At 41.3% G+C, this 12,036-nt stretch overlaps 1 protein-coding gene across 1 annotated transcript in view; it reads left to right on the forward strand.

Moving 5' to 3' along the window:
* LOC125235296 (protein pecanex) overlaps positions 1–12,036 on the forward strand; it is a 57,247-nt gene that overhangs the window by 32,097 nt on the left and 13,114 nt on the right. Inside the window, 3 exon segments of the mRNA XM_048141808.1 lie at positions 663–846; positions 1,769–1,938; positions 2,979–3,106. Of these exon segments, the coding sequence (XP_047997765.1) occupies positions 663–846; positions 1,769–1,938; positions 2,979–3,106 (482 nt within the window).

The raw sequence follows: 12,036 nt of genomic DNA on the forward strand, positions 1-12,036 counted from the left end.
CACTGCCATCGCCTGTCATTCGGCATGTCATCTGCCACGAAGCCACCCCAGCTTGGCGACACAACGTATTGCGAGGAGCGCCACACCTACTAGCCCTCAGGTAACTTACTCAACCGGCCCGAAAACCTTACGACAGTGAAACATGTTGGTTTCTATGCTTCGCCATCGCCTGTCATTCGGCCTGACTTGTCATCTGCCACGAAGCAGTCCTAGCTTCGCGACACACCGTATTGCGAGGAGCACCACACCTACTAGCAATCGGGTAACTTACCCAAACCGGCTCGAAAACCTTATGACAGCGAAACATGTAGGTTCGCTCCCACTTCAGCTATTGCCGACATTCGCCCGATTTATCACATTACTCCTCGGAACACCCGTAACTTATGATGTTTACAGAAAAAACATAATTATAGCATCGAAATATGAATCCAATACTTACATGATAAATCTACATTTACTTTAAGGCGGTCTACGTTTGGGACACAATATCCTCCAAGGATTTTATAGCTGTCTAAAAACTTCCCTTGGCTTACATTTAAGAATACAGTCTTGCAGCCACGTCCAGAAAACCTTACGACAGCGAAATATGATATTTTTTGTTAAGTATGAAGATTCACCTTGGCTGTGTCAAATTATAACTTACATAAACTTTTGTTTTCCAGACACGTAATGGACGAAGGCAATGACGACTACAAGATAATAATGCTAAACAAGCGCCATCTAGGTTTCCGAGTGATCAAACTGAACCGCGAGTGCGTCCGCGGGCTCTGGGCCGGCCAGCAACAAGAACTGGTCTATCTAAGGAACCGGAACCCGGAACGCGGGTCTATACAGAACGCTAAACAGGTAAATAGACCATAAATGTTGTAAACACACTAGTGCTCGCTTCACTCGTCGTCGCAACATCCCTCATATAGGTCGACCGACACACTGTTGTACTGTGACGTGGGATAATAATGCTGAACAAGCGCTACCTAGGTTTCCCAGTGCTAAACAGGTAAATATACCATAAGTGTTGTGAACACACTAGTGCTCGCTTCACTCGTTGTCGCAACTTACCTCACATAAGTGGATCGGCTCTTTGTTGTTTCAGTCTTGTTCCTTGTATCGCATTATTAATACATATTTAGTTTGGTAAATAAATACATAAATGAAATCGATTCGAAAAGGAAAAACAGGCTTCGCTTATCACGCTCCCAATGTATCATAGTCTTATATCGCAGTAGTAGGGTTTTTTTTAATAATTATATGCCATTAGATACTCTCGTTCCGGGTCTCTGCTTATGCAGAAGTTATCTATCGCAATTTAGCGTGGAATCACATCGAGTGTGATTGGAATCTTTGCATAACGAAGGGCCAAAGTTTGCAGAAGTTTATTCTTGATAAAATAAAATAAATATTGGGGACACCTTACACAGATCAACTTAGCCCCAAACTAAGCATAGCTTGTACTATGGGTGCTAAGCGACGATATACATACTTAAATAGATAAATACATACTTATATACAGTCAAGTGCAAAAATAAGTATCAAAAAAATCGACTCAAAAATATGGTACTACGGTCTTATTACACCGGACTAAGGTGCTATGGGACATATTTGTGAGTAAGATTTACACCCATATTTTTACACTTGACTGTACATAGAAAACATCCACGACTTTGGAACAAATATCTGTGCTCATCACACAAATAAATGCCCTTACCGGGATTTGAACCCAGGACCGCGAAAAATGAAATAAAATAGTTACTAGTGATTTTTTTCACAGGCCCTACGCAACATAATAAACTCGTCGTGCGACCAGCCCATCGGTTACCCGATCTACGTCTCACCCTTGACCACATCGTACGCGGATACGTCACCACCGCTCTGCTCATTACTTGGCGGACCTGTCACTGTTAGAGCTATTAGAACTAGAGTAGCAGCATTGTGTAAAAGGTTAGTGAAAATTTGTTGGATTTTGTTGTGTATTTTATTAAGAAAATAGTAATTTAGGCGGTAAACAAGGTATACAGTTACGGCCCAGCCACGACATTGGTCTAAGCGCGACAGCGGTGAGCGGCAACCATATGTGCGAATGAAAAGTCCCATCGCTGTGTCTCGCTTCAATGTATGGCCGCCGCTCGCCGCTGTCGCGCTTAGACCAATGTCGTGGCTAGGCCGTTAAAGCTACAGGAATTAACGTAGCGGCACTTTGTAAAAGAGCAAGCGTTCGTATATTCTTTCTACTTCTTTGCTATCATATCAAAAATAAAGTATATCTAGTTGGACGCATAATTCTTCGGTAACCTGATTTACGTATACCTTTGACTACATAATAGTCAAATCAGCTTCTTTTTAAGAACTGTCAAAACGATTTGCTAATATGGAATTACTATGATACTGAGGAGTGACGTCACGGTCAATTCATTTACTTTATATCGTTCTCTTTGACTTATTAAATGGAAATCATGTTTAAAAATAACTGCTGTCCATATTTATCTTCTAATTATGTGGTGCTTTATTTCGTAACTGCATAAAATATTTTAAGTATAGGAAACTAGCCTATTATAATACTCTTATATGTCACTACCACTGTACTAGCCATTTTTAAGCCTATTTCTATAAGGGCCACTTTCACCAACGAATGGAATTTTACAGATGACAGCCCACTAACCTTGAGTTAAGTGGTTGGTGCAAGTGGGTCTTAGAGGGACTAAAATAGCTGCGTCTGTAAAATGTGTAAAAAGTGTATAAATTTTTTGTTACCAACATTTAGTAATATAAGTTGACTTTCGTAAGATATATACAGGTTAATTGTTATAATTAAGAAAATATAGATTCTAGAGAACCTTAATTACGAAATAAAACTTAATAAAATCTCAATTAATTAACAAAATCTTGGTAACAAAATAGGAATTAATAAAAACAAATTTAACTTTTTCCTTAATTTTTGTACAAACTTTTCGAGAATTGCTGAAATGAATTTTTGTACACAGGATCCGTCGCCGCTGTGGCGAAGGCTGCTCCAGCGGCGGGGTGGACGCGGCCGCAGCCGAGGCGGGGGCCGCTCGCGCCGTCAGCACTCCCCGACACAACACGCTGCACTTGTCCCGCAGCTCGCTAGGTAAGGGCCCGTTTACACACTACACAGTGCGAGAACTCGCTTGAGATTTTCATTACGTCGCGGTAACGTCACTGCGGGCTTGGAAGTCTTGGAACATCCCTAGCCTTTAAATATGGCGTATGTGAGAAGAGCGTTGCATCGCGCGTATCGCTTATCACTTGTGAGTTACTTTGGTATTTTTAGGTTTCCGTAAAATATTAACTGTAAAGTCAGTTAAAGCCAAAACATTCTTTACTAGCGTTTGCACGCGGCTTCGCTCGCGTTAGAAAGAGACAAAAAGTAGCCTATGTCACTCTCCATCCTTTCAACTATCTCCACTTAAAAAATCACGACAATTCGTCGCTCCGTTTTGCCGTAAAAGACGGACAAACAAACAGACGCACACACTTTCCCATTTACAATATAAATATGGATTCAAATAGGTTTACAATAAGCACTTTCAAACCGTCAACAATGTACAATTATCATCTTATTCTAAATATCAAATGCGTATTTTAACAATTAATTCGTAATCTGTTTGATTTTACTCTAACAGCAACTAAAATCGCAAGCGAGTTCACTCATCCTTTAAATATTCACTAAAGCTGGCAACTGGTATTTCGTTCAAATTGGTTTCCTTAAGACCCCTTACTCCTTAGAGCGCTCATCAATTTCACGAAACGGCCATCGATAGATGGCGTTGGCGCTCGGTACGCGAGCACCGGCAACTCAACGCGCGTTTCAACGCAGACACGAATAATCTTGATAGTTTTGAATTAAATTGCTAATAACATAATTTTCAATTATATATGGGGACTCTTTATTTAATTTCATATTCATGGTATGGTAGTAGTAAATAAGGTATATGAATGTAGTAAAAGTATAGTATTAGTCTACATGTACATATATAAATTCAGGTTTCCTAATTGATTGATTCAACAACCAACACCGCTGAGCCGAAACTACGAAAGCTAGAAAGTCGAAATTTGTATAGATTGCATTAACAAAATTTCGAAGAGATAAGAATCGATTATGAAAATTTACACCCCTAGTAGAGGGAAAAAGGGGGTGAAAGTTTGTAGCGGGATCAATTTGTTTTTTTTTATTAGGAAAATTTTAGTTAGGAACTTGAAATTAGAGAATAGTTTAATAGTGATTTCTGTTTTTTAGGGTTCCGTAGTCAACTAGGAACTCTTATAGTTTCGCCATGTCTGTCTGTCCATCCGTCCGTCCGTCCGTCCGTCCGTCCGTCCGTCCGTCCGTCCGTCCGTCCGTCCGTCCGTCCGTCCGTCCGTCCGCGGATAATCTCAGTAACCGTAAGCACTATAAAGCTGAAATTTAGTAACAATATGTATATACATCACGTCAATAAAGTGCAAAAATGGAAAAAATGTTTTATTAGTGTAAAGTGTAAAGTGGGGGCTGATTTTTTTTTTTCATTCCAACCCCAACGTGTGATATATTTTTGGATAGGTATTTAAAAATGAATAAGGGTTTACTCAGATCGTTTTTTGATAATATTAATATTTTCGGAAATTATCACAGTTATAGTGACTTTCATATTTTTATAAGAACAGCATGCACTTACGTCCAGAACAGTGACATTTGGTGCATTGGAACTGCTCATGATGTGTCACTTTTTAACCGTCGCCTTCCAGGTTCTCAATTCGTCTGTATGTTTATTTTTTTTTTCATTTTTTTATGTTTGTTCCTCGATATCTCCGTTGTTACTGGACCGATTAAAAAAAAATATTGAATGTATATGAATACAGATTGGTCCCATTTTTCTCAGAACCCAGTTCTGATGATGGGATCCTGGAGTAATCGAGGGAACTCCTCGAATCTGAAAGGCATACGTATGGTGATTTTTGTGTTTTTAAAGGAACAGCATGCATTTAGGTACGGAACAGTGACATTTGGTGCAGTGGAATTGCTGATGATGGCCAGAACGGAACTTCTCAAATCTGAACGGCACGCTTATAGTGACTTTGGTATTTTTATAAGAACAGCATGCACTTTCGTCCAGAACAGTGACATTTGGTGCAGTGGAACTGCTGATGATGGTCAGATCAGAACCGATCTTCTCAAATCTGAACGGAACACTTATAGTGACTTTGGTATTCTTATAAGAACATCATGCACTTACGTCCAGTCCAGAACAGTGATATTTGGTGCAGTGGAACTGCTGATGATGGTCAGAACACTCAGAACCAAACTCTTCAAATCTGAACGGCACGCTTATAGTGACTTTGGTATTTTTATAAGAACAGCATGCACTTACGTCCGGAACAGTGACATTTGGTGCAGTGGAACTGCTGATGATGGTCAGAACCGAACTCCTCAAATCTGAACGGCACACTCATAGTGACTTTGGTATTTTTAACACGCTTTTATTAGGTCGTCGTGTATGTAACTATGTATGTAATGGAATCTAAGGAAGCTAATTTAACCATCTTCCAGGAGTCGTAGCGTAATGAAAATTGGCAGCTATATGTAGTTCCGATGACAATACAATAATATGGTACTGTTGAGCTGATCTGATGATGGAGTCGGAAGATATGAACTGGAACTACATGATGGAACATCGTATCATAGCCGTTTTTGGGTTTCTTAGAAAAGTCTTGTAATGAACTTTGACTAAAATTAGGTTTCAAGGTCTGATGATGAAGCCGAAAGATATGAACTGGAACTACATGATGGAACATCGTATCATAGCTGTTTTTGGGTTTCTTAGAAAAGTCTTGTAATGAACTTTGACTACGATTAGGTTTCAAGGTCTGATGATGGAGCCGGAAGTTATGAACTGGAACTACATGATGGAACATCGTATCATAGCTGTTTTTGGGCTTCTGAGAAAAGTCTTGTAATGAACTTTGACTACGATTAGGTTTCAAGGTCTGATGATGGAGCCGGAAGATATGAACTGGAACTACATGATGGAACATCGTATCATAGCTGTTTTTGGGCTTCTTAGAAAAGTCTTGTAATGAACTTTGACTACGATTAGGTTTCAAGGTCTGATGATGGAGCCGGAAGATATGAACTGGAACTACATGATGGAACATCGTATCATAGCTGTTTTTGGGCTTCTTAGAAAAGTCTTGTAATGAACTATGACTACGATTAGGTTTCAAGGCCTGATGATGGTGCCGGAAGATAAGAACAGAAAAAAAGGGGGGGCTCGACGGGGGAAGCATGAAAGAAAGATCAACGTAGTATTTAAAATAAGTTGGGTTAGCGTTTTCTTGTGACCTTTCAGAGCAAACAAAGGGGGGCTCGGGGTGCGAAGCCCCCCGCATAAAAGAAAGATCAACGTTGTATTTAAAATAAGTTGGGTTAGCGTTTTCTTGTGACCTTTAAGAGCAAACAAAGGGGGGCTCGGGGGGCGAAGCCCCCGCACGAAAGAAAGATCAACGTAGTATTTAAGATAAGTTGGGTTAGCGTTTTCTTGTGACCTTTAAGAGCAAACAAAGGGGGGCTCGGGGGGCGAAGCCCCCCGCATAAAAGAAAGATCAACGTTGTATTTAAAATAAGTTGGGTTAGCGTTTTCTTGTGACCTTTAAGAGCAAACAAAAGGGGGGCCCGGGGGGCGAAGCCCCCGCATGGAAGAAAGATCAACGTTGTATTTAAAATAAGTTGGTTTAGGGTTTTCTTGTGACCCTTAAGAGTAACGAAAAGGGGGGCTCGGGGGGCGAAGCCCCCGCATAAAAGAAAGATCAACGTAGTATTTAAAATAAGTTGGGTTAGGGTTTTCTTGTGACCCTTAAGAGTAACGAAAAGGGGGCTCGGGGGCGAAGCCCCCGCATAAAAGAAAAATCAACGTAGTATTTAAAATAAGTTGGGTTAGCGTTTTCTTGTGACCTTTACGAGCAAACAAAGGGGGCTCGGGGGCGAAGCCCCCGCACAAAAGAAAGATAAACGTTGTGTTTAAAATAAGTTGGATTAGGGTTTTCTTGTTACTCTTAAGAGTAACGAAAAGGGGGCTCGGGGGCGAAGCCCCCGCATAAAAGAAAGATTAACGTAGTATTTAGAATAAGTTGGGTTAGCGTTTTCTTGTGACCTTTAAGAGCAAACAAAGGGGGCTCGGGGTGCGAAGCCCCCGCATAAAAGAAAGATCAACGTTGTATTTAAAATAAGTTGGGTTAGCGTTTTCTTGTGACCTTTAAGAGCAAACAAAGGGGGGCTCGGGGGCGAAGCCCCCGCACGAAAGAAAGATCAACGTAGTATTTAAGATAAGTTGGGTTAGCGTTTTCTTGTGACCTTTAAGAGCAAACAAAGGGGGCTCGGGGGCGAAGCCCCCGCATAAAAGAAAGATCAACGTTGTATTTAAAATAAGTTGGGTTAGCGTTTTCTTGTGACCTTTAAGAGCAAACAAAAGGGGGCCGGGGGCGAAGCCCCCGCATGGAAGAAAGATCAACGTTGTATTTAAAATAAGTTGGTTTAGGGTTTTCTTGTGACCCTTAAGAGTAACGAAAAGGGGGGCTCGGGGGCGAAGCCCCCGCATAAAAGAAAGATCAACGTAGTATTTAAAATAAGTTGGGTTAGGGTTTTCTTGTGACCCTTAAGAGTAACGAAAAGGGGGCTCGGGGGCGAAGCCCCCGCATAAAAGAAAAATCAACGTAGTATTTAAAATAAGTTGGGTTAGCGTTTTCTTGTGACCTTTACGAGCAAACAAAGGGGGCTCGGGGGCGAAGCCCCCGCACAAAAGAAAGATAAACGTTGTGTTTAAAATAAGTTGGATTAGGTTTTCTTGTTACTCTTAAGAGTAACGAAAAGGGGGCTCGGGGGCGAAGCCCCCGCATAAAAGAAAGATTAACGTAGTATTTAGAATAAGTTGGGTTAGCGTTTTCTTGTGACCTTTAAGAGCAAACAAAGGGGGCTCGGGGTGCGAAGCCCCCGCATAAAAGAAAGATCAACGTTGTATTTAAAATAAGTTGGGTTAGCGTTTTCTTGTGACCTTTAAGAGCAAACAAAGGGGGGCTCGGGGGGCGAAGCCCCCCGCACGAAAGAAAGATCAACGTAGTATTTAAGATAAGTTGGGTTAGCGTTTTCTTGTGACCTTTAAGAGCAAACAAAGGGGGGCTCGGGGTGCGAAGCCCCCCGCACGAAAGAAAGATCAACGTAGTATTTAAGATAAGTTGGGTTAGCGTTTTCTTGTGACCTTTAAGAGCAAACAAAGGGGGGCTCGCGGGGCGAAGCCCCCCGCATAAAAGAAAGATCAACGTTGTATTTAAAATAAGTTGGGTTAGCGTTTTCTTGTGACCTTTAAGAGCAAACAAAAGGGGGGCCCGGGGGGCGAAGCCCCCGCATGGAAGAAAGATCAACGTTGTATTTAAAATAAGTTGGTTTAGGTTTTCTTGTGACCCTTAAGAGTAACGAAAAGGGGGCTCGGGGGGCGAAGCCCCCCGCATAAAAGAAAGATCAACGTAGTATTTAAAATAAGTTGGGTTAGGGTTTTCTTGTGACCCTTAAGAGTAACGAAAAGGGGGGCTCGGGGGGCGAAGCCCCCGCATAAAAGAAAAATCAACGTAGTATTTAAAATAAGTTGGGTTAGCGTTTTCTTGTGACCTTTACGAGCAAACAAAGGGGGCTCGGGGGGCGAAGCCCCCGCACAAAAGAAAGATAAACGTTGTGTTTAAAATAAGTTGGATTAGGGTTTTCTTGTTACTCTTAAGAGTAACGAAAAGGGGGGCTCGGGGGGCGAAGCCCCCCGCATAAAAGAAAGATTAACGTAGTATTTAGAATAAGTTGGGTTAGCGTTTTCTTGTGACCTTTAAGAGCAAACAAAGGGGGGCTCGGGGTGCGAAGCCCCCGCATAAAAGAAAGATCAACGTTGTATTTAAAATAAGTTGGGTTAGCGTTTTCTTGTGACCTTTAAGAGCAAACAAAGGGGGGCTCGGGGGCGAAGCCCCCGCACGAAAGAAAGATCAACGTAGTATTTAAGATAAGTTGGGTTAGCGTTTTCTTGTGACCTTTAAGAGCAAACAAAGGGGGGCTCGGGGGGCGAAGCCCCCCGCATAAAAGAAAGATCAACGTTGTATTTAAAATAAGTTGGGTTAGCGTTTTCTTGTGACCTTTAAGAGCAAACAAAAGGGGGCGGGGGCGAAGCCCCCGCATGGAAGAAAGATCAACGTTGTATTTAAAATAAGTTGGTTTAGGGTTTTCTTGTGACCCTTAAGAGTAACGAAAAGGGGGGCTCGGGGGGCGAAGCCCCCCGCATAAAAGAAAGATCAACGTAGTATTTAAAATAAGTTGGGTTAGGGTTTTCTTGTGACCCTTAAGAGTAACGAAAAGGGGGGCTCGGGGGCGAAGCCCCCGCATAAAAGAAAAATCAACGTAGTATTTAAAATAAGTTGGGTTAGCGTTTTCTTGTGACCTTTACGAGCAAACAAAGGGGGGCTCGGGGGGCGAAGCCCCCCGCACAAAAGAAAGATAAACGTTGTGTTTAAAATAAGTTGGATTAGGGTTTTCTTGTTACTCTTAAGAGTAACGAAAAGGGGGGCTCGGGGGGCGAAGCCCCCGCATAAAAGAAAGATTAACGTAGTATTTAGAATAAGTTGGGTTAGCGTTTTCTTGTGACCTTTAAGAGCAAACAAAGGGGGGCTCGGGGTGCGAAGCCCCCCGCATAAAAGAAAGATCAACGTTGTATTTAAAATAAGTTGGGTTAGCGTTTTCTTGTGACCTTAAGAGCAAACAAAGGGGGCTCGGGGGCGAAGCCCCCGCACGAAAGAAAGATCAACGTAGTATTTAAGATAAGTTGGGTTAGCGTTTTCTTGTGACCTTTAAGAGCAAACAAAGGGGGCTCGGGGGCGAAGCCCCCGCATAAAAGAAAGATCAACGTTGTATTTAAAATAAGTTGGGTTAGCGTTTTCTTGTGACCTTTAAGAGCAAACAAAAGGGGGGGCCGGGGGCGAAGCCCCCGCATGGAAGAAAGATCAACGTTGTATTTAAAATAAGTTGGTTTAGGGTTTTCTTGTGACCCTTAAGAGTAACGAAAAGGGGGCTCGGGGGCGAAGCCCCCGCATAAAAGAAAGATCAACGTAGTATTTAAAATAAGTTGGGTTAGGGTTTTCTTGTGACCCTTAAGAGTAACGAAAAGGGGGCTCGGGGGCGAAGCCCCCGCATAAAAGAAAATCAACGTAGTATTTAAAATAAGTTGGGTTAGCGTTTTCTTGTGACCTTTACGAGCAAACAAAGGGGGGCTCGGGGGGCGAAGCCCCCCGCACAAAAGAAAGATAAACGTTGTGTTTAAAATAAGTTGGATTAGGGTTTTCTTGTTACTCTTAAGAGTAACGAAAAGGGGGGCTCGAGAGCGAAGCCCCCCGTATAAAAGAAAGATCAACGTTGTATTTAAAATAAGTTGGGTTAAGGTTTTCTTGTGATCCTTAAGAGTAAAGGAAAGGGGCTCGGGGGCGAAGCCCCCGCATGAAAGAAAGATCAACGTAGTATTTAGAATAAGTTGGGTTAGGGTTTTCTTGTTACCCTTAAGAGTAACGAAAAGAGGGGCTCGGGGGGCGAAGCCCCCCGCATAAAAGAAAGATCAACGTAGTATTTAAAATAAGTTGGGTTAGCGTTTTCTTGTGACCTTTAAGAGTAAACAAAGGGGGGCTCGGGGGGCGAAGCCCCCGCATAAAAGAAAGATCAACGTTGTATTTAAAATAAGTTGGGTAATGGTTTTTCTGTGACCCTTAAGACCAAATAAAGGGGGGCTCGGCAAAAAAGAAATACTTAAATTTTGTTTGAATTAGTTGAAATGTGACAATATTTTCTAATCGAGTCAAACAAAATCCCACTAGCTGAGAGCTTCAAAACAATGTATGGCGAAAGTATGTCTCTCTAATGTCTTCAAAAAGTCCGCGATGGCACATGTCTATATTGTCTATCTTTTACGAATAACTTACTAGGTATAAACATTTTTATGATAATACCGTAATAAGAAGGTAGCCGCTAGTTATTATTAAGTAGCAATTAGCAATAAGTACACGTTAAGCCACAAATGGCATGTAAAATCCGCCTACTTGAAATAAATTTATGTATAAATGTTAAAAGTATTTCATTATTAATGACTAAAAAGTATAAAATAAATTAATAGTTTAAAAAACACTATAAAACACGCTTTTATAAATGCACGTAAAAGCCAAAAATAAATTATGGATCGTTCAAGTTGTCTCTATTTGTGAGCTGAAGTTTAAAAACTATGTGCTTTTAATTATAATATTTGATTGTAAAAGCGTGGGGCGCTGGAACAGGAAAGACTTTCTTGTAAACAAATACTAATCCGAACTTCCTGGCGAATGAAGTTGCATAAGAACATAACGTTTACATATGCCGCCTAAGGGTTACCAAAGATAACCAAAGATATCTCGTCCACGAACAAGAACTCTGCATCCTGTCACTGTAGACACTTTCCCCTTTTGTACTTTGATTACCGGAAAAAAGCGGCGTTCTAAGTGTCGGTGACTGTCGACTCTCCTCGCTACTAGCGCATATTTTGTCTGAGTTCGACAAACTGGTACCTACTTTGAACACTGACTTTTAATTGATTTGACTGTTTAATGTAGAACCTACTAGTCATAGCAACTCCAGTTAGCGCGTCAATCTGTGTAACCTCCCTTCCCGTAACATAGCATAATTTGATTTATCAGCAAGTTATACAAAAAGTCTTTCCTGTTCCAGCGCCCCACGCTTTTACAATCAAATATTATAATTAAAAGCACATAGTTTTTAAACTTCAGCTCACAAATAGAGACAACTTGAACGATCCATAATTTATTTTTGGCTTTTACGTGCATTTATAAAAGCGTGTTTTATAGTGTTTTTTAAACTATTAATTTATTTTATTTATGCATTTAGTGTTGGAGGTGCGTTGCCGGCCTTTAAGATGGATGTACGCTCTTTTCTTGAAGGTTTGATGGTCGCATTGGTCCGGAAATACCGCTGGCGACAATTCA

This window comes from Leguminivora glycinivorella, chromosome 17, assembly GCF_023078275.1.
Source record: "Leguminivora glycinivorella isolate SPB_JAAS2020 chromosome 17, LegGlyc_1.1, whole genome shotgun sequence".
In the NCBI taxonomy this organism is placed as follows: domain Eukaryota; kingdom Metazoa; phylum Arthropoda; class Insecta; order Lepidoptera; family Tortricidae; genus Leguminivora; species Leguminivora glycinivorella.